Source organism: Micrasema longulum, unplaced genomic scaffold (genome assembly GCF_059751315.1).
Source record: "Micrasema longulum isolate JH-2025_06_02 unplaced genomic scaffold, ASM5975131v1 h1tg001818l, whole genome shotgun sequence".
Classification (NCBI taxonomy): domain Eukaryota; kingdom Metazoa; phylum Arthropoda; class Insecta; order Trichoptera; family Brachycentridae; genus Micrasema; species Micrasema longulum.
Window position 1 is genome coordinate 171,060 of NW_028278992.1, and position 23,209 is coordinate 194,268.

The 23,209-nt window shown below is 34.0% G+C and overlaps 2 protein-coding genes across 3 annotated transcripts in view; both read left to right on the forward strand.

Annotated features, from left to right (window-relative positions):
* LOC148273879 (serologically defined colon cancer antigen 8 homolog) overlaps positions 1-9,288 on the forward strand; it is a 43,056-nt gene extending 33,768 nt beyond the window's left edge. Inside the window, exons 14-16 of the mRNA XM_088238013.1 lie at positions 494-611; positions 7,783-7,814; positions 8,615-9,288. Of these exons, the coding sequence (XP_088094139.1) occupies positions 494-611; positions 7,783-7,814; positions 8,615-9,288 (824 nt within the window). The remainder of the gene's footprint in view (positions 1-493; positions 612-7,782; positions 7,815-8,614) is intronic.
* Positions 9,289-13,011: 3,723 nt separating this feature from the next.
* On the forward strand, positions 13,012-22,727 carry LOC148273881 (uncharacterized). Of its 2 annotated transcripts, none has more exons than XR_015824440.1 (2): positions 13,012-14,003; positions 21,884-22,015. XR_015824440.1 is itself a non-coding variant. In XM_088238022.1 (2 exons), exons 1-2 carry the CDS (start codon positions 16,434-16,436, stop codon positions 22,513-22,515), a joined length of 720 nt encoding a protein of 239 aa, XP_088094148.1. In that variant the 5' UTR covers positions 16,432-16,433; the 3' UTR covers positions 22,516-22,727. The 2 variants fall into 2 exon arrangements, 1 of the variants encoding a protein (XP_088094148.1); XM_088238022.1 differs by lacking the exon at positions 13,012-14,003 and adding an exon at positions 16,432-16,521 and having other exon boundaries at positions 21,884-22,727.
* The last annotated feature ends 482 nt before the right edge of the window (positions 22,728-23,209 follow it).

Below are 23,209 nucleotides of genomic sequence, written 5' to 3' on the forward strand. Positions count from 1 at the left end.
TGGGTGATTGTTTTGCCTTAATTTCAAGATGATTTTTTCACTTAAATTTCATTATATAGTTAAGATATCGAATTTTTTTTGCTCAAATTTCATCTAAAATGGCTGAATTTTTGCCTAAACCTCCATATGAAATCGTTAATTTTTTGGCTAAGATATCAATATGAAACGGCTGAATTTTTAACCTAAATTTCCATATGAAATGGGTAATTTTTTTACTTTGATTTAAATATGAAATGGCTGATTTTCGCCTCAATTTTTGTAATAAATACGTGCTTTTTCACCATTATTTAAATACAAAATCATTGGCTTTTTTTAATTAAACTTTAGCATGACATAGATGTCTCTGCTGGTGCAATTTTAAGGCACACTATGTGGAATTTGTCCTCTAATTTATCTAATAAGCATTGGTGTACACTATAATAAAATATGACCCATGAATGATTAGCTTGTATAGAGATAACCTGGTCTAATGCTTGTGATATGTCTCCCACAGCTCAGACGGTGAGCGAGCTAGAGGCCATGGTCTGTTCCCAGAACGGTCTGATGGACAAACTCACCGCCGAGTGTCACTTGTTGACGTCCAAACTAGACGACGCCAGCCAAAGGCACAAGTAACTACTCCACACACACTCTCTCAGTAGTTAGACTCGCTTTCCTTTTTGTTGTCTCTTGTTAACTTTGCACTCAGTAAACCACAGACTTTGTCTATTACCAGAACTGTCTGATGGACAAACTCACCAACGAGTGTCACTTGTTGACGTCCAAACTAGACGATGCCAGCCGAAGGTGCAAGTACCACTCCACATACACATTCTTAGTAGTGAGACCCGCTTTCCCTTATGTTCTCTTAAGCATCTTAACTCTGCACTCAATGAGCTAGAGGCTTTGTCTGTTACCAGAACTGTCTGATGGACAAACTCACCCTAAATGCACAAGTATCCACTCTACGCGCACATTCTCAGTAGTTAGACGCACTTTCTTTGTGTTTTTGTTGTCTTTTTACCCTGTATTTATTTCTTTGCTTTTATAAAACTATGAGAAACCCGAGAGATCGGGCGTTATAATTTCATACGCGCAAAACTCTTCGAGCAAAAATGCTTTTAAATATTTGTTCTTAGAATATATTTTTTTTTTTTTTTTTTTTTTTTTTATACGCCTCCACTCAAAGAATATTTTATCTGTGGATGTATTGAATGGTCTACTTCAAGAGGTAATCACATCATCATCTGCTAATGCATTCAGAAAAAATGGACCCACGAGGGTTGATCTATATGTCCCACGCCTGACCCATTTAAAAGTGGATGAGAAAAAGTTTTTGCACATTTTTTTCATTTTTTTTTATTATTAATAAAACATATAATACAAAAATTACATATTATACTCCCAGGAGTTATTAGAAACTCATTTGGGACCGTACATAAGAAAAATCAGTTTTTTGACAATACATAATATCATACAAATTAATACATCCGAAATAAAAAGAAAACATTACTGTACAAGAAACATAAAACATTATCTTATATAAACTACATTAATAATTATCAAAATCAAAAAGATTTAAGAAATATTTTTTGATTGCGACACTTCTGGATTTTTTATTAAGTTTTTCGTGTCTTAGCTCATCGGGCAGTTTATTATATTCGGAATGGCCAATATTTTCCAAGGACCTACTGCCAAACTTTGTTGAGCGAAACTTAGACACATGAAGATTCCTTGAATAACGCGTATTGTAATTATGAATATTATGACCAAATGTGTGTTTTAAATTTGAGTGAGCAGAAAAGTTGATGATATTTAAAATAGTATTGGTTATGTCATGCAGTGGCATTACCTTGAAAGGAAGTATCTTTGTTTGTCGGTAGATATCCTTGGCATGGGAATCCCGTTTAAGTCCAAGAAATTTTCTTAAGCTAGGGTTTCCTAGGACAGCGGTGTCCGTATTTTAACGGCCGTAATGAACGGTGATGCAGTGGACAGCCGTCGTAACGGCGACTAGAGTGTGGTTTCCTATGAAAACGGTGTTATCAACACCATTTAACACCGTTTCCTTAGGAAACCACTCTCTAGTCGACGTTACGACGGCTGTCCACTCCATCACCGTTCACTACGGCCGTTAAAATACGGGCACCGCTCTCCTAGGAAACCCTAGCTTTAGAGCTCTGTTCTGAAGAACTTGTATTTCCGACCTTATTTTTCGACGTAGTCTCCCTGGACATGTACGCACTTCTTCCAGTGATGCTCCAACATGTCTTTAGATTCCTTGTAGAACATTTGTCTGACTCCTGCCAACCGCTCGTCTACACAGCATATGACCTCATCGTCGTCCAAAAATTTCTTTCCAAGCAAATGTTCTTTAAGTTTTGGAAATAGCCGGTATTCACTGGGGGCTAAATCAGGTGTATGGGGGTTGCTTAACCAATTCAAATACAGCTTTGCCCCTTACGTGTTGGAGTATCCGCTTTGAAATAGGTCAAAAGTAGAATATATCTCGAATATAATAAAGTATTTTTCGAAGTAAGCACAAAGTTTTGAGTTAAAATTTTACCGAAGCCATTCAGCTATGAAAAACAAATGTAATAAAATAAATTATTATAAGTTTAAACAAGACATTTATTTAATGAGTCATTATTAGATTGAACGAAAAAAAACAAAAGCACTTTGATAAATAAGATAATGACATGATTCTTATTAGGTCAAATCAGCTCACCAAACATATGTTTTTATTTATTCACGAAAACGTAAATGAGTCACTAAGATTATCGGTAAGTCGGAACGAAACAATCACAAAGCTAAATTGGTCGTTTTAATATTAAAAAAAAAAGTAAACATGCCATTTGTATCGGAATAAAATCGACTCAACCGGCTTTCGGTCACTATATGTTTGTCTGCGTTGCGTCCTTCGCACAGCAATCTAAACACAACACTAATAGCGTCGCTTCCGTACTGACACGGAATCTAAAGTCTCTGAGTAAAAAAGAGACCGATGTAATGGTTGTGTCCCATTCCCCCCCGAATATTGCGTTTTTTTTAATGCAGAAAGATGGATAATGTTCATTGAAGTCGTTTTATGATCTCAACTCATTTTAAGCTTTTTTTAGTTAAGTCATTTTCGACAATGTTTGATTATGTCCAAATGCTTGCAGACTGGCTGGATTTCCTCCCTAGGGAGTTATTTATATTAAAATTTATTTCAACAGAGAGGGAAAACATTTTTGAGAAGGGAATATGGAAGTCTAGGCATATACAGGGCTTATGACCTGTCATTGGCTGGTTTAAGTGGCTACTTTAGCCACTTTCAGCCGGATGAATCTCACCCGCATAATAAAGGTTTCAGCTCCTTTATTTCACAAAAGTCAACAGATGGAAGAGTTGAGGAAACGTGGATGTTCAAACATGGGCAGAATCGTGAATGTTACACAGTGTGCAAAGTGGCCACTTAAACCAGCCAATGACAGGTCACAAGCCCTGTAAATTTCTAGACTTCCATATTCTCTTCTCAAAAATGTTTTCCTTTCCGTCTCTGTTGCGACAAATTTGGATCCGAACTACTTTAAACTGACTCGCCGAAGAGAGCTAGTGACGTCAGGCGCGGAGTATTTAAAAAATTTCGTAACATGAAAAACTCGTAGCGATGATAAAATGTTACTTTTTTTGATGCGTAGTTTGATTGTCTATTTACAAAAAAATACTACTGAATTTGCTTATTTTCTCAGTTAGCTTGAGGTATTTATATTTTAACGCTTTTTCTGCCATTAATTTTCTTTAAGTATTCAGTCGAACTTGGTTATTACGAAGAAGACGGACCGGCTGAATTCGCTCGCTATACCAGCAGCTCAATCTCAAATGACTATCGACGTGCTAATAAGCGACGTGATAACAATTTCTCGCCATGGCTGTTCATCGTATTCGCGATCACAATATAACATCCGTGAACACCTAATATCAAATGTCAAAATATTTACGTTTCGCGACGTATTGTTATAACCCATGATGAATTACCAATACTCATAATTGGGATTTTTCCATGTTGTCATTTTGTGGTTAAGCGTCTTCCTTTTGATAATTAAATTGAAGCTAATTTTATTGATATCCTGTTTATAAATGGAAAATACGCATTATTCATTCCTGAAATCCCGTCATAACTAACTGATTATATATCCTGTTGATGCAATAAAAATTCCTATTAGTAAGTTCTGGAATACGACGCAATAGGTGAATAAACAGGATATTTGTGGTAATTGAACCATATAAAAAGGGGATTGCACATCCCAACTGGGTCATTATTATTCGATAGTTATACGCCTGCATAAATAATTGTACTTGTTCCCTTCTTGATAAAATAAATTATTAAGTTCTGCACAAGTGTTATCTCATTGGTGGACCATCCTGAGGAAGAAGACTACCCCTGACATAGCCTCCTTCTAAGTTTTCTACAACTTATCAGTGTAACGCTCACGACTGATTACCTTCAGTCAAAAGTTCTAACAGTATCATCCCGCCGCGCAATCACATATTTTAATTTCAACCGTGTAAATATTAAAACAAACTTGGGTTTGGAAGTGGATGAAAAATTAGCATGGACAAAACATATCAAAGCAGATATAAAAAAACTTGGTCCAATTATTGGAATAATTAGAAGAACAGGTGTCTTTGATAAAAGTACAAAATTAATGAAATCCAATGCTTTTATACTTCCACACTTTTTTTTTAAAATATTTTTATTTATTTAAGCATAACTATATATTTTTACAATTAAAAAAAATTTCACTTCTTACATTTTTACTAAAACTAAAATCCCACCAAGCCACTTTTTGTAGCTTGTTGGTGAAGATTATATTTATACTGACTTAATATTGACAATATTTTGAGTTTTTTTTATTTTTATTATTTATTTATTTAGTTCTATGTATTACATAGTCTAATATATATTTACAACACAATATTTACATCTATACTTATTCTAACATTTATACTTATCCTGTAGATGCCTGGACTTCTATATTACCTTCTCTTAAATGTTCTTCATCTCTGTTGTAATATGTTAATATAAGCAGCTCTCCAGGGAGTTGAATCCAGTCCTTGTCTACAAAAAATTGGACAAACTCAAAATATTGTTGATAAATTACCTGGTCCATGAAAAAGTATAGAAATTAAAAAAAAAATATTTTCAGGCGTTGCCTAGTATGTAGGTGAATTAATTCAATTTGATGAATCTCACCCGCATAAATTAAGGTTTCAGCTCTTTAACTTCACAAACATCAACAGATGAAGGAATTGAGGGAATATAGATGTTCAAATATAGGCAGAATGGTGAATGTTACACAGCGTGTAAAGTGGCCACTTAAACCAGCCATTGACAGGTCATAAGCCCTGTAGATGCCTTGACTTCTATATTACCTTCTCTTAAACGTTCTTCATCTCTGTTGTAATATGTTAATAATATTATTTATAAAAACAATGAATAACATTTAAAAATTAACAGCCGGAAAGATCAGAATAAACCTGTTTATATAAATAATAATTTATAAATTTATTTTTTAAATACAAGAAAATATATGAAAAAATAAAATATTTACACCTAAGCTACTATTCATATATAAACTCTTGATCGAGTAGCCACTCTCTTATTTTGCTCTTGTTACAATGTGAGTTAAATTTAAGTTCTTTTGGTAATAAGTTAAAAATTCTAGGTACTAAATATTTGAGAGTTCTATTTCCATATTTATTACATACTTTTGGTACTACCAAGCCATCATTAGACGTGAAGCGTGTATTATTATTTTTTTTATTAAGTTGAAAACATATTATACATAATTATATACAATATTCCCAAGGAGTTTTAAAAAAAAACTCATTTAGGGACATACAGATGGCAAAATTATTTAAAGACGTTTTTATATTTTAAACTATAATATTATTTATAAAAGCAAAAAAAATTAAATTATGATATACTACAAATTAAAATTATGGTTATGTTTGAGAGGAAACTTGAATGTATTACTATTAAATTGTTCCAAAATGATGCAAAGCCACAGTAGTCCTCGAACAGGCAGAGTTTTGACTGTTTGAATATACAGTAAACAGATGCAAGAATCAATACAAATAACAATGAATAAAGAGTAAACAGATGCAAGAATCAATACAAAGAACAATGAATAAAGCACTTAAAGTAACGTTTAATTTTAATAAATATACCAGAACCAGAGATTTATATAGAATAACAAAAATGCTCAATCTAGAGGAATAAATCTACACAGAAAAAATAAAAATGATTTAAGATGAAAAAGAATAAAATAAAGACAAATATTAAATTTAAGTTTAACTACAACATACATAAATACAAGAGCGTCAAATAATTTAACTAGCGAACAACCTAGGACCAACAGAAAAAGAAACAGTTTTGTGTATACAGCAATAATTTTTTACAATTCACTTTCTAATGATCTAAAAAATATACAAAACATATGCGTACTTAAAAAACACCTAAAGAAAACAGTTTTTACAGCTCGTGTGACGAGTGATATGTGATGTTATTTTATCGACTTTTTATTCAAACTATTTATTTTTATTTGATACTTTATATACATATACAATAAATATACATATAAGGGCGCCCGCCCTCGTGAGCTAATACAATCTTCTTTGTACAGAACTGGATAACTCTGCAAATATACGGATTATTAATATTTTATTTTTTATTTATTTATTTGACACTTTATATACATATACAATAAATATACATATAAGGGCGGGCATATTGCCTTAAGGCAATTTCTTCCTAACCGTTCAGTTTGAGAAAATTATAAATACATGGACATATTGAATCTTACAATTTTATACAAAAATTAAAAGGAAAGACTATTGTGTTTTTATATATAATATCCTCTCATATCAGCACTTTTGCTGATTGGAAATATTTCGTACAAATAAAATATGCAATATAATGTAATATATAAAGTTTAAAAACCTTGTATTTTGTCATAAATAAATAAATTGTCATAATCTTCAAATGAAAAATAAAAAATAAATAATAAATATAGAAAATATTCCAAATTTGCTATTTTTATTTACTATGTATCACGTTTTTTATTGCATTTAGCCGGCGGTTGGCAAGCCAAATGTCAAGAAAAGCAGTCGCCATAGTAATTATTTGTAAATTAATTTTCACTTTTTTGTATTAGATACTCCTTACTATTTTGCTAATGCAATATATTGTATTATTTTTAAAAGTAAACGCCGATTTTTCAACAGTGAACTGTATTTATTTACGAGGAAAATAAAAAACAAACCGACACGAGCGTCGACTTAGAGATTACACACGCGTTTAATTATGACTGCGATAACTTAAGCATGTTCATTGTGATCGCCCAAATGCTCACCATGTTTTAAAGCACGTCGATAGTTATTTGTGATTGAGCTACTGAGAAAGGTTTTTTAAATCTAATCGCCATTTCATATTGTCACTATTGAAAATTACAATAAATGCTTACAAACATACCAGTTTTTAAATTTCAAATTCAGATAAACAAACATTCGCACTTCAACATATTTCGCGCCACGTTTTATTATACTATGGCGGGCAAACACAAACAGCCGTGAGGTTGGCAGGTCCGAACTCTGCTTTGGCCCGCAACGCGTAGCCCGCTGCAGCGTCAACCCGGACGAGGCAACTAAACACCGTACATCGAACGTATTCGACACATTTCATCCACGCGGTTATTGATAAAGAAAAAATATAAATTGTAAATTAAAAGTTTAAATACTCCGGATCACCATTTATAGGATGGAAGACAGATGGATTACAATTGAACGCAGTTATGCATAGAAAAGTGAAATTGAAATGAAAATGAAAAGACTGAATGATCGAAAAAATATAATCGTAACACAAATGTAATATAATTATATTTAAAAAGCAATTTGTTAATTTCTCTAAAATTTTATTGTACACGCGTAAACATTGATTGACACAACAAAGTAGATGAGTAAAAGGTCATTTAATAAACAAATTTTATTTTACATAAAACTAATATTTTTATATCATGTTAAGTAATATTTGATGTTTTAAAAATAATGTCGGTCAAATGTCCACGATAGAGTTGTTTAATCCGAGGTCCAATTTTCATTAGTTCTCTCATTAGATGAGCAAAGTAGGGTAAAAGAAACGTCCATTTTGATTTCCTCTACAATCTGACAGATGGAAAAATAATTAAAATTTTAAGTAATGTATTTGCTACTTACTCATTCATTTGCTAATTACACATGAAATGTGATCCCATACTGTTTCTTTAAGATCCTAGCAGTATTTCTACACTTTAAAAGGACACAACACGGCATAGTTGAATTCAAATCACGAGGTACGTACTGAGCGACGTCTACAAAGAAACTAATGGGTCCAAACGTAAACCTACTCATTTATGAGTAGTTTAGTTGCCTTCTGTTTGATGCTCGTATGCGGTTTCTGGTCTATTCTTAATGCTATGTTTTCCTCATTATATCCGAGATCTCGCCATTTCCAAGTTCGACTGTATTTCAAATGAACGATCGTTTCTTTTTTTCCGAATATCGGACCGCTTTGGCTGAAATGGCTCTGTTCTGATTGGTCTGTTTTGTGTAGGGCAGCCGTCCAGCCAATCAGAGCCAATGAGCACAGACCGCGGGCCGGCCAGCAGCTCCGGGCCCCGGGGCGGCTCTCCGCCCCGCCGGGGCCGGCCGGCCGGAAGCGAGTGCGGTTCGTCGACTAGCGCGACGCGGCCACCACTCGGCGGCGGCGAAGGCCCCGCAAACATATTCAAATTCCCGCTGTACATTCAATCGCCCTTTTTACAAGAGAAAAAGGACCCGATTAAAGTCGACATCAGCGTCAAAATCGTGCCCCGGCCGCGGGACAAAACGGAAAAGCGCAGGAACAAACGCAAGTTCGAAGTCAGAGAAATCGCGGGCGTCGCCGACGCGGACGCGACGTCCAACGCCGTCAGGAAGGCCGCTGACGTCGCCGTGACGCTGGACGGCGCGCGTTCGGCTCCGGCCGAAGATTCCCAGGCTGCCGCGGAATCTTCCGGCGCCGACGCCGCCGCTCGTTCGGCGGAAGGCAAAGACGGCGCCGGCGCTTTAGACGCGGCGTGTTTAGAAAAAAATGTTGTTGGCGATGAAATCCCTCTATCGAAATGTGTTCACGAATTAGATATTTTAGGATGTGTTGATGTTTGTCCCGTCGAGGAAAATAGTTTTGACGAGGCGGAAAAACGCTTAGAGAAATTAGAACCGAGCGAAGCAGCGATGGAAGAGTGAAATTTAAACATTTTATTTACATCCAAATCATTGACATATAATACATCAACATGCCTTTTAGAGTAAAAAATTGTCGGCCTAGTGGTGTAATAGTCAGCGCGTTCGCCTACCATGCAAGAGGTCTCGGGTTCGATTCCCGACACGATTGATATGAAATATTTGTCTAAAAGAGTATTTTATTTTATATTTGTCTAAAAGAGTATTAATTTATTCATTCATTTATTCATTTATTCATGTATTCATTTATTCATGTATTCATTTATTCATGTATTCGTTTATTCGTTTATTCGTTTATTCGTTTATTCTTTTATTCGTTTATTCGTTTATTCGTTTATTCGTTTATTCGTTTATTCGTTTATTAATTTATTCATTTATTCATTTATTCGTTTATTCGTTTATTCGTTTATTAATTTATTCATTTATTCATTTATTCATTTATTCATTTATTCATTTATTCATTTATTCATTTATTCACTTATTCATTTATTCATTTATTCATTTATTCGTTTATTCGTTTATTCGTTTATTAATTTATTCATTTATTCGTTTATTCGTTTATTCGTTTATTAATTTATTAATTTATTCATTTATTCATTTATTAATTTATTCATTTATTCGTTTATTAATTTATTCATTTATTCATTTATTCGTTTATTCGTTTATTCGTTTATTAATTTATTCATTTATTCATTTATTCATTTATTCATTTATTCATTTATTCACTTATTCATTTATTCATTTATTCATTTATTCGTTTATTCGTTTATTCGTTTATTAATTTATTCATTTATTCATTTATTCGTTTATTCGTTTATTCGTTTATTAATTTATTAATTTATTCATTTATTCATTTATTCATTTATTCATTTATTCATTTATTCATTTATTCGTTTATTCGTTTATTCGTTTATTAATTTATTAATTTATTCATTTATTCATTTATTCATTTATTCATTTATTCATTTATTCATTTATTCATTTATTCATTTATTCATTTATTCATTTATTCATGTATTCATTTATTCATTTATTCATTTATTTTAAAGAAACAAACAGTCGACAATGATATAATAACATTTTTCTAAAAAATACAGTTTAAACACAGACCAGCAAAGTTTCTAAATAAATATCATACATTTATTATTAAATTGTGTTACAACAAAGGGATGTGTTTAAATAAATAAATTTTATTAAATATTTGTTTACAACCACTTACCAACTTTTCTATATCTACTGGTTTCGAGACGTACCATTTATTTTTGTGTGTACTGTACATTTTTGTGCAACAACTATGGTGAAGGTGTATAGTGGGTTTTGCATGTTGGTTTAACTGGCATCCTGACGAAGAGACGGGTACGTCTCGAAACCGGTAGACATAGAAAAGTCGGTAAGTGGTTATATACAAATGTTTAATAACATTTAGGGTGTTTTCACACTAGAATATCTCATAGTCCCTGGACTGGTACCTGAAGCGTAAAACTGATCATCTTACCTCGGTGTAACAAAAATTTTCAAGATTCGCTGCGATTGATGTACAAGTGCAGTGCCCTATGCACCATTAGGTTCGGAAAGGGAATGATGATGATGATGTACAATTAACTCATTTTCGTTAAAAATTGTCTGTTGGACAAAAACGAACTGAAGCGACGAATTATTACCTCATTTGCAGTCTTTTAAATTAATACACTCTTCCGCGCATTTGTGAATTTCTTAAAGAATAAAACATACAAAATGCTTGGATTAATTAAGAATTGTTAGAAAATTTTTAATGTTTAAAAAACATTTTTTATTATACATATCATTAATTTAAAAATAGATAGTTAAATTTGAAATAGTTTTTTTCTATTTATGCATTCCTAGTAATTATTAAATCAATTATTAAAAAAAACTGTGTTATTATTTACTGTTTTATAGAAATTTTTAGTCAGTCTAACTAATAAATGATTCTAAAAAATCACATCCCGATCGGTACTAAAAAACAAACAAACAAACAGTTATCACGCCGTCTTCCCGTAGGGGTAGGCAGAGAGTAAAGAACGCCATAAAACTCTATCTTTGCATACAGACCTCGCTTCAACATGTATACATTCATGCACGCCCGCCGATTATTCCTACTTTTGAAATGTCCATCTTCAAGCATTTGATGGACTCGATCGTGCCATGTCTTTCTCGGCCTTCCTCGTTTTCTGCATCCATCAACATTTGCATCGTAGATCCTTTTTGCCGTTTTTTCGTTGTCCATTCGCTCTACATGTCCAAACCAACGCAGCACCCCTTTCTTGATTCTGTCGATAAAGCATATCTCAGCCTTACGCAGTTCACGGATCTCGACATTTGTGCACGTATCATATATTGTTTTGCCACACATTTGTCTAAAGGAATCGCATTTTGACACAATTTAACCTACTTTCATCATCATTTTTCCAATTCAATACTTCGCTCCCATATATTAGAGTTGGCACTAGAACTCCGTTGTGAACTGCTAGTTTAGCCTCCCGCGATAAACATTTGTTTGCCAAAGTAGATTTCAGTGCACCGAACGGTACTATTTTTATTAAAATCTGTTAAGAAATAAGGGAGATATAAAGGATTAAATTCTAGTCATTTAAATGGTGCCAAAAACAAACAATTCATGACGTCATCAAGTATGACGTCTTTGGATGTTTTGTGACGTCACCAGATTTTTTTCATCAATGTCTATGGATTTTATAGAGTATTGTAGATAGCTGCCTTTTTCTATGTGTCGTTTGTTTACATTTACGGCGTCCTGTCACTTATCAAACACTACGAGTTGTGATTTATAATTTTCCTGATAAATTGAATTAATTTAGAAGAGGTTGAAAACCATAAAATAATCAATGAAATTAGAGATGTAAAATGTAATCCGTTTTCACTTTCATCTGTCAGTGCCTGGAACTGGAGTGTGGAGGGGGTAAAGCTTAACGGGCTACGTACATTTAACAAATATTTTTACTTTTAAAATTCACATTCTACTGTTGATAATAATATTAACATCTTTTGTGAAGGTTGTCTGAGTCTTTTGTTTAGTTTAGTCTGGTAGTTTATTGTATAATTTCAGTCCATGGTTTATTAGTCTCGATTGTCCTTTTCTCGTTTTAAAAGGTTGTATATGATATTTTTCTGATATTCTCGTATTGTGTTCATGTTTACTACAGTTTTTTTCAAGTTTTAATTCATCGTCTACAATTACATCAGTGGCTAATTTATGAATAAATTTTAAGGATTCTAGTTTAAAAATTTCAGTTACATTTAATTGTTTAGTTTGTTTAAAAAGTTCTTTAATTGCCTTAGATAGGGAAGGTCATATACTAACTTTAATATTTTATTTTGCTGTCTTTGTAGTCTGTTTATGTCATTTTGATTTCCTGTTCCCCATAGTAGTTGCATATAACACATTTTAGTTTTTACATAGGCTTCATTTATTAAAAAAAAATCCTTTATTGGAACAAAGTTTTTGATTTAAAAAAAAGACTTGATAAAGTCGCCACTTCGCTAATTAAATTGTCGATATGAATTGTCCATTTCAATTGTCTGTCAATTGTTAGTCCTATGTATTTAACATGTTTAATTTCAGTTAGTCGTTCATTATTTATGTAAGCATCTACTTTGCGACATTTTATTCTAGATTCAAAATGGATAATATTGCGTTTTTTTTCATTAAGTGTAAGTAAGTTTGAGCTTGTCCATTTATACCCGTATGCAGAGACAAAACTTAAGGTGAGGAAAGTACATTCTAATTTCAAATGCAGAGAATAACCCGAAGGTGAAGACAATATAATGTACTCTCCTCACCTTAAGGTTTGTCTCTGCATACGGGTATTAGTCAACAAAGCAGTGGCGAGCGGTGAGTTTTTAAATTGGTAAGCTACGAAAGGTCTTAGGTCTTCATTTTTGTCATTGTTTGTTAATACGTCTGTTTGATTTTTATAGACTAGTTCAATGTCGTCAGCATACATAATAATTTTTCCTTTAAAATTATACAGTGATAAGTCATTAATATATAAAATATATTACAGTAGACCCAAAATAGATCCTTGTGGGACTCCAAAATTTACTGTTAGTATTTTAATTATTAATTATAGTTTTTCATTTGAAAGTTTGACAGTATTTTCAGTTGGTTCACTTCGCCTGCAACCGGCTCATATGTTTAAAATGGACTCTGTAAACTTATTAAAATGAACATAAAATATTGCAGGAGCGAAAGGGAATTGTGGAGCGAACGCAACGCCGAACTCATGCGAAAGTTGAGGGGCGTTTGGCAAAATTACAAAAAGCACTGTCCGGCCGCCCACGCGAAGCACAGCGCTTTATCGCCGCCGACAAGCGATCAATCCACCGACTTTTCGTCCAGCGAGACCGCGAAACCGGCGACGAAACACGGCCGTTCGCCAAAGAACCATTCGCTGGACACCTCCAGCGACGAACCCTCGCAGCGTCGTCGCGATAACTCGACGAGCGACGAGGTTATGAACAACGGCGCCTTGAAGCGCGAACCCGTTCGCGGGAGTTGTCGTCATCGCGAAGACGATTCTGCGCGTATGTCTGATTTTTTCTCATCCGATTCGCGCTCGTCCAAGAATGGTTCTTTCGCGAACGCTATGTCGGGGTTGCACGTTGACGCTGTGAGCGGCCATATGCTCTACCATACGCTGGCAAGCGACACAAGTAGTGATGTTGATACACAGTATGAAAAGGTAGAGTAGATTTTAAAATTTTGCTTTCAAATATTCGTTAGAAAGTGTGAATCAACGGAATGTGGTGTTAAAATATTAATTTGTGGCATAGAAAAATATTGTGAGTGGGTTTCTTCCCCTAACCAATCAAATCATTCTGTTTTTATCAAAGAATATTTATTTAACTTTTGGTACATAATGTTATTTGTAAATTGGCAAATGGCAATTTCTTCCAACCAACCAATAAAATAAGTTTTATTTTTATAGTTCAAGTTACAGAACATATTTAATAGAAAAAATATTAAAAAGCTAAAGATATTTAAAAATAGAAATAAACGTATTTGTTTATAAATTACCTTAAATCAAAACTATTACTCAATGGGAAAAAGGAAAAAAGAGGAAAGAGGAAAGAGGAAAGGAGGAGAGATTAAGGAAGAGAAAGGAGATGTTTCTTCAGACGTGATTTAAACAGAGATAATGTAGTAACATCTTCGATGGTGGATGGGAGATGATTCCACAGTCGAGCCGCATGGACAATATATGAGTAAGAGAAGATAGAGGAATTGTGGATGGGTATTAAGAGAGTGCCTTGAGAAGTAGAACGAAGAGGTAAACCATGAACTAATAAGCGTTGAAATTTTTCACGCAGGTATATAGGAGCGTTAGGACTATGGTACATTGAACAGAAGTGAGAGGGAATGAGAGTCTCTCCGCTGTCTAAATTTGAGCCATTTCAGTTGCCTACGATAATCAGAAATGTGGTCATATTTCCTAAGACCAAAAATGTACCTTATGCATGTATTCTGAAGTCGAGTTGCTCGCAGCTTAAATCAGTCATGGAAACATCAGCGTAATCTAGAATGGGTAGTAGTAATGCTTGTACAAGGGTGCATTTAGTATGTATATTATATCGTGGCTTTACTGACAGAATGCATTAAGTCATTAAAACAAGTTCCGAGATAATCGCATTTAAAGCTTTTTTATTCTTTCAAGTCTTTCCCACAATTTTCTTTTAATTTTTTAAAGCTTTGAAAGAGTGCCGTAAAACATACAACATGAAACTTGTATGTAATTTGAGACGAAACTTCCGCGGCACATAATATTACATGTGTGTCATTGCTACTCAGCGAGCACTGGCAGTGTCCTTCCGAGTTTTTGCTTATGAACGTATAATTGCTGTCAAGAGGAAATTTAGACAAGTATGTGTATAGAATGGTGAATGTAACACAGTGTGTAAAAGTGGCCACTTAAACCAGCCTATGACGGTCATAAGCCCTGTAAATGCCTAGACTTTTATATTCTCTTCTAAAAAATGTTTTCACTGTTAAAATGCTTCAATCTTTAGTAAAAATTCAAGTTAAAAAATTTGTGTGTTTTTCATAAAAACGCTTCAATTCATATAATCACGTATAAGTGCTTTAATGTTCAGTAAAATCGTGTAAATACGCTTCAATGTTTCGTAAAATCTTGTAAAAATGCTTTAATGTTCGGAAAAATTATGTTAATATGCTTTAATATTTCGCAAAATCACTTACAAATACTTCAAAATAAAAAATAACACAACTTTGTATTTCAACAGTATTTTTTACAGTCGGCCTCCAGGTGTCGTTGTTAGCGCGCTTGCCTAGGCAAGGCAATGTCTGGAAAGCTGGAAAGGCAATAGTGATGATGATTTTTATGATGAAGAAGTATAGAAATTGAAAAAATAACATTTTCAGGCGTTGCTTAGTATGTAGGTGAAATAATTCAATTAGATGAATCTCACCGGCATAAATAAAGGTTTCAGCTCTTTAACATCACAAACATCAACAGATGAAAGAATTGAAAGAATATAGATGTTCAAATCTGGGCAGAATGGTGAATGTTACCCAGTGTATAAAGTGGCCACTTAAACCAGCCATTGACAGGTCATAAGCCCTGTAGATGCCTAGATTACTATATTACCTTCTCTTTAATGTTCTTCATCTCTGTTGTAATATGTTGAATACATTAATGTATAAAAACAAAACTTGAGTGCCATATCCGATTGATTCAAACATTCTAACAAACATATATTTTTTTTAATTTTCATATCATGTTTTTCGTAGCACTTGTATTCCTTTGTATAATTTTGTATTATGAATGTAAACTGTAGAAAGCTTTTGTAATTTACTGATATTGTAGAACTCCATTTTTTTCAATTGTTTATTTCATACGATCTATCACAGTTAACAAAATAATATAATATGGTTCACACAATAGTTGTCTAGTTAGTTTTTATATGTCTATTAATTTATGTATTCAATTTGATTTATTATATGTATTGATGTGTTGACGTGTATCATACCAAATTTTAACATATATATGTGTGTGTAATTATTCAATGTTGTGACTAACAGAGTATACATGTGTATGTGTATTGTCTGCATGTTTCTGTATGTGTGTGTTCTCTCGTTGTTTTCCAGAGATGAAATGGCCACTCTCCAAAATAACCTAGAGCAGTTGTCGGCCAGAGTTTCGCAGGCCTCGCTAAACCCATCCTCTAACACAAGTTATGCAGGTACCGTCCTAAAGACGCCGCAATGTACGCACCTAGATCACTTTCCTCCCCTCCTTACAGTTTATAACCTAGCGCAGTTGTCCGCTAGAGTTTTGCGGGGCTCGCTAAACCCATCATTTAACACAAGTCATGCAGATACCGTCCTAAAGACGCCGCAATGTACGCACCTAGATCACTTTCCTCCCCTCCTTAGAGTTTATAACCTAGCGCAGTTGTCCGCTAGAGTTTTGCGGGGCCCGCTAAACCCATCATTTAACACAAGTCATGCAGATACCGTCCTAAAGACGCCGCAATGTACGCACCTAGATCACTTTCCTCCCCTCCTTAGAGTTTATAACCTAGCGCAGTTGTCCGCTAGAGTTTTGCGGGGCCCGCTAAACCCATCATTTAACACAAGTCATGCAGATACCGTCCTAAAGACGCCGCAATGTACGCACCTAGATCACTTTCCTCCCCTCCTTAGAGTTTATAACCTAGCGCAGTTGTCCGCTAGAGTTTTGCGGGGCTCGCTAAACCCATCATTTAACACAAGTCATGCAGATACCGTCCTAAAGACGCCGCACGCCGCAGACGTGTGACGTTACTACAAAGTTAAATCATCACTATTGCTGACAACTGTCATTCTAAAGCTCGGGTTTCCTAGGACAGCGGTGCCCGTATTTTAACGGCCGTAGTGAACATTAATGCGATTGACAGCCGTCATAACGGTGACTAGAGAGTGGTTTCCTATAAAAATGGTGTTGATAACACCGTTAAAAAATAAAACCACTCTCTAGTCACCACTACGACGGCTGTCCACCGCATCACCGTTCACTACGGCCGTTAAGATACGGGCACCGCTGTCCTAGGAAACCCTAGCTTAATCAAAGATACAGGGTGTTCATTAAACCCTGTCACATCTGAAACTACGATGATCAGTATGAGGAAGAATACATATTGGCACATTAAAATATTTTTTGGAACAAAAAAAATGTTTAAAAATTAAATATAAAAAAAGCAAACGGTTGCTTACTTCTGCGGGGGAGAAACGAGGGGAGAGTCTGATACACCGACAACCGAGTTTCCCTCACTTCTCCTCTGCAGAAGTAAGCAACCAATTGTTTTTTTAAATATTTTATTTTTTAAACATTTCTTTTTTCTAAATATTTTTTTTAACATGCTAAATTTGTTTAAAGAACACCCTGTATATATTGAGGACTATAGTTAACTTCCCTACTAATAATATTTTACAAAATCAAATAAAAATGCTTTAATGTTCCGTAAAATTATGTAAAAATGCCTTTCAGTTTAGTAAAATTGTGTAAAAAATATTTGGATGTTCCATGAAATCTAGTTAAATGTTTTAATGTTCTGTAAAGTAATGTCAATGTGCTTTAATGTTTTTTTTTAAAAAGATAGGCTCTATATAAGATTTAACTCTAAATCTTATCTTTTACAGAATATTTTATTTTTTCTTTCTTATGTTATACAAAAATATTATAACTGTCCATTATTTACTATAGAAGCAAAAATTCATAAACATTTTCTTGTATACCCACGAACGGGCCATGCCTTTGTGGGATTTTTTTGTTTACTATTTTTCTATAAATATGTATTTCATTGATATGTAATTATGCTTTATTTTTTAATACTCTGTTTTATTATTATGTTTATTGTAAAAAAATAAATAAAAAAAAGTACTCTTAATTTTGAATCGACTGTGAACCATTTGGTACCACAAGCAATAATGTAATAATGTAGTGTAATATTTGCATGTAAATATCTAGAATGTGTTTAATTTTATTTATTTATTTAATCTGGACATAATAAATAAACATCCCAACACGTTTTGCAGCTACAGAGCCCATAGGCGGCTGGGATTCAATTCCCCGTATCCAATTATACACTATTTTAGTTACACACTTCTTGCAGCTACAAAGCGCACGGATAGCATTTTACAGATAACGTGACTAGTTTATTTTTAACAAAATTAGATAAAGTCTAGATTACGACATTTTACACAGCAGCTATAGAGCGCATGGACAGTTACAAAACTAGACTCTATTTAGTGTGTTTTAGTGTGAAGTTTATTAAATTTATTTATAGTCCTTAAAATATAGCTTGATTAGAATGACAGCTGTCAAACTAATTTCATTAGTGATGATAAATTACTGATCACTGATCATATCGATTTTATTTTATTTTATTTCATGCAATCATGAAACTCTGTTTCCGAAAATTGATATAGAAAACAAAAAAACAAGCCTATTATAGTGTGTTTAACATAATTGTTCACCAAAAAATAAGACATTTATACTTTTTTCATAAATGTCTCAAACGAATATTTTTTTTATTCGATCAAATTACATTGATCTATTTGTCTCATCTCAAACGTTTTTGCAAAATGATGTAACCTCGTCGTTAAAAATTAGATTTATTTTAGTTTTTTTTTTTTAGTTTTAAAGCTGATTTTATACATTTATGTTGATTTATATTTCAAGCATTGTAATAAAAAAATTAATTAACACGCCAGATACAAATGATTTTTCGTGTGTCAATATAAATAACTCCTTTGACGTTACTACAAAGTTATGTCGTCACTTTTTCTGACAACTGTCATTCTAATCATGTTACATTTTAAGGACTTTAGTTAATCTACGTAATATCAAAGCTTATATAACCAACAATGTTTTTAGAATTATTTTTTTTGAATGGCTTATAACATTTGCCATTTTGTTTTACCTTTGGGTCCCGTTTTTAAATTTAAAAAAAAAAAGCAGACACAACTTTTTTTCAAATTCAAATTAATTTATTTTACCAAAATAACATTATTATTAGGTCTGCCAACAAACATACCGGTCTTGATTTCTTTGATAACAAGTTGTCTTCTTTCAAACGATCACTGAATCAAATTCCATTATAAACACCTCTCTCCCGCTTCCACAAAGTCTACTTTAAACCATTGAGTCTTTCTAATTTTTTATTACAATTTTCTATGCGTAAATGTGTCTATGAAAATGCACATTGGGCGTATAAATAAATAAATTACAAATAACAAAATATTTAGGGCGTTATATTGGGACAACATATCAAACCAGTAGCTCAATCACAAATAACTATCGACGTGCTTAAAAACACGCTAGGCATTTGAGCGACCACAATGAACGATATAATGAACATGCTTAAGTTATCGCAGTCATAAGTCAACGCGTGTGTAATCTCTAAGTCGACGCTCGTGTCGGTTTGTTTTTGGTTTTTCTCGTAATAAATACAGTGCACTGGCGAAAAATCGGCGTTTACTACAAAAAATAATACAATATATTGCATTTGTAAAATAGTAAGGAGTATCTAATATAAAAAAGTAAAAATTAACTTACAATTACTATGGCGACTGCTTTTCTTGACATTTGGCTTTCCAACCGTCAGCTAAATGCAATAAATAGCATAATAAATAATAAATAAATAAAAATAGCAGTTTTGCAATATTTTCCATATTTACACCGGTGAAATTCAAATATGTGATTGCGCAGCAGGATTATACGTCGCGAAACGTAAATATTTTGACATGTAATATTAGGTGTTCACGGATGTTCCATTGCGATCGCGAATACGATACACAACCATGGCGAAAAATTGTTATCACGTCGCTTATTAGCACGTTTATAGTTATTTGTGATTGAGCTACAGGGGTGATATTCTAAACGCTCTCGCGGCCATAGATAAAGCTTTTATCTCGTGTATTTACATACTATTTCCTCTACTATTTGCTTTTTGCACCTCAACAGGCCAGGAGGCCGAATTACACTGGTGAATTACATCACAGAACACCCAGGCTTGAGAAGATTACTTTCACGAAGAACCCGGAACTTTCCGTGTGTGAGTCAAGGGTCTTGACCACTACACCACGGAGGCCGCCTAGCTATAGTTTAGTCATTAAGTTTACTTAACATATTACAACAGAGATGAAGAACATTTTAGAGAAGGTAATGTAGAAGCCTGGGCATCTACAGGGCTTATGACCTGTCATTGGCTGGTTTAAGTGGCCATTTTGCACACTGTGTAATATGCATCATTCTGCCCATATTCATTGTTGATGGTTGCGATTTTATTTTTTTCTATTTCTATATCGACAATATTTTGAGTTTGTCCAAATTTTTGTAAACAAGTACTGGATTCAACTCCCTGGGGAGCTGTTAATCTTGACATATTACAACAGAGATGAAGAACATTTTAGAAAAAAGTAATATAGAAGTCTAGGCATCTACAGGGCTTATGACCTATCATTGGCTGGTTTAAGTGGCCATTTTGCACACTGTGTAACATGCATCATTCTGCCCATATTTGGACATCTATATTCCTTCAATTCTTTCAACTTTTGATGTTTGTAAAGTTAAAGAGCTGAAACCTTTATTTATGCATGTGAGATTTATCTAATTATATAATTAAATATATTTAGATAATTTATACAGCGCCATTTTTGTGAAAATCACCTCAAGAGCGCTGCGCAATAAATAAATATCCCAGCACGCCTTGCAGCTACAGAGCGCATGGAAGGTTGGGATTCTAGTTCCTCGTCTCCAATTATGATATATATGAGCTAGATAACAGCACGTCTTGCAGCTACAGAGCCCATGGACAGTAAGAAATCTAGCCCCTATTTACATTTTTTATTTGACAATGAAGTTTTTATTTATTTATTTAACTTTTTGTAAATAATGTTATTTGTACATTGGCGGGCTTATTGCCAATTGGCAATTTCTTCCAGCCAACCAAGTTGCATTATTTCACCTACATACTAGGCAACGCCTGAAAAAAATTAAATTTTTATGCTTCTTATTTATTTATTTAAAACTTTATATACATGTACAATAAATATACATATAAAGGCGGGCATATTGCCTTAAGGCAATTTCTTCCTACCTACCCAAACCGTTCAGATCGAAAAATTACAAGTACATGGACATATTGAATCTTTTAAAGATTAACAAAATAAAAATATATAAAAATTAACACTATCTATGAAGAGAAGAAAGGGTATGGACTTCTTCATGGACCAGGTGGATTTATCAACAATATTCTCTCAAATGTTCTTCATCTCGGTTGTAATATGTTAGTATTAACAGCTCCCCAGGGAGTTGAATCCAGTCCATGTCTACAAAAATTTGGACAAACTCAAAATATTGTTAAGTTTACACAGTTTCTTAAGAAATTAGAAGAAGAAGCATAGTTTCTCTGATGTGAAAGATTTTTATCTCTAAAGTGATAATTTCAATACCCAATCCAATACAAGAGCTTTAGCCAATAGGTGTCTGTCTTAATTAATTTAATTATAGTAATGCATAAAATATGTATTTAATCTTTCTTTCCAATTTTGGATTCTCAGCACCAACCCCGCACAACAATACCCCGCCCACAGACAACAGACGCGCTACTGCAGCACCAGTTTCCCGCCAAAATTCTAGAGGGATTGTCTATGGAAACAATGGCGACCAGTACGCCGGTCAAGAGCACGCAAACACAGCCCCGGGAAACGTTAACCCTGAGTCCAATCAAAGAAAGACGAGCCGACAGTCGAGCCGAAGCAACATAGCGCCGACTCCGACAGAAGAAAACCCGCAGAGGTCAAACCCGCAAAACTCCCCAATTAGCGCTAGTAAAAATTTAGATTTAAATACCTTAGATAATAGCGAGCACCTAGAAGAAACTATGGAATACGATCCGAATCAAGAATACACGGAACAACAGTATGCCGATGACCCAAATCAGCAGTATGCCGACCCAAATCAGCAGTACGCCGACCCAAATCAGCAGTACGCCGACCCAAATCAGCAGTATGCCGACCCAAATCAACAGTACACCGATCCGAATCAAGAGTACGTGGATCCCAATCAACAGTACGCCGACCCGAATCAACAGTATGCAGATCCTAATCAAGAATACGACCCAAATCAACAGTACGCCGAGCAAGAATATTCGGAACAGCCAGCTCAAGATTATTCTGCCGAAAATCAATAGTAATATTTCAACAAATATAGTTAGATTCTAATTAAATAAAAGGCTATTATTTTTAGTGTCATATCGAAGATTAAAACCATTTAATGTTGATGCTTGTGTGTAGATGGCACATTATTTAATATAAGTTCAAATGTGTTATTTTTCAAAATGTAATAATCTTAAAATGTATGAAATTAATTATTACATAAAAAAATGTTTTTAAATAACCTAAATAACTTATTTATTTTGTGTAAAATCGCTAATTAATACTCCGACCGGTTTTGGAACACAAATGATCCTTTGTCAAGGCGTGAAAATAAACTTAAATAAATATTTCAAAGCCTTATACTAAATTTTGTCTGTCGTCGCTTGTCTAAAATATTTCATTGTGAATTATTCGTAAAAAGGACATGCCAATTCCATCCATGGACTTCTTCTTGCGGTGGCTTGACAGACCCCCGACGTTGGCGACCACCACAGCGAAAGCGTCTCGGTCCTGCGCTACTCCGAGGCCGGGACAACTGCTCGTTGGATGTACCCGCCGCAGTGATTCCTGGGAAGAGATGACCAGAGTGGTTTCCCGGTGCCTTCTCCGGTGGACTTTTCTGTCGGGGCGACCTTCCCTTGGCTGGTTGGTTCTGGTTTGGAGGCGCCAGAAACTTGCCTTTCATCCTCCATGGTAATATCCATGGACAATTTATTTATTTATTCATAT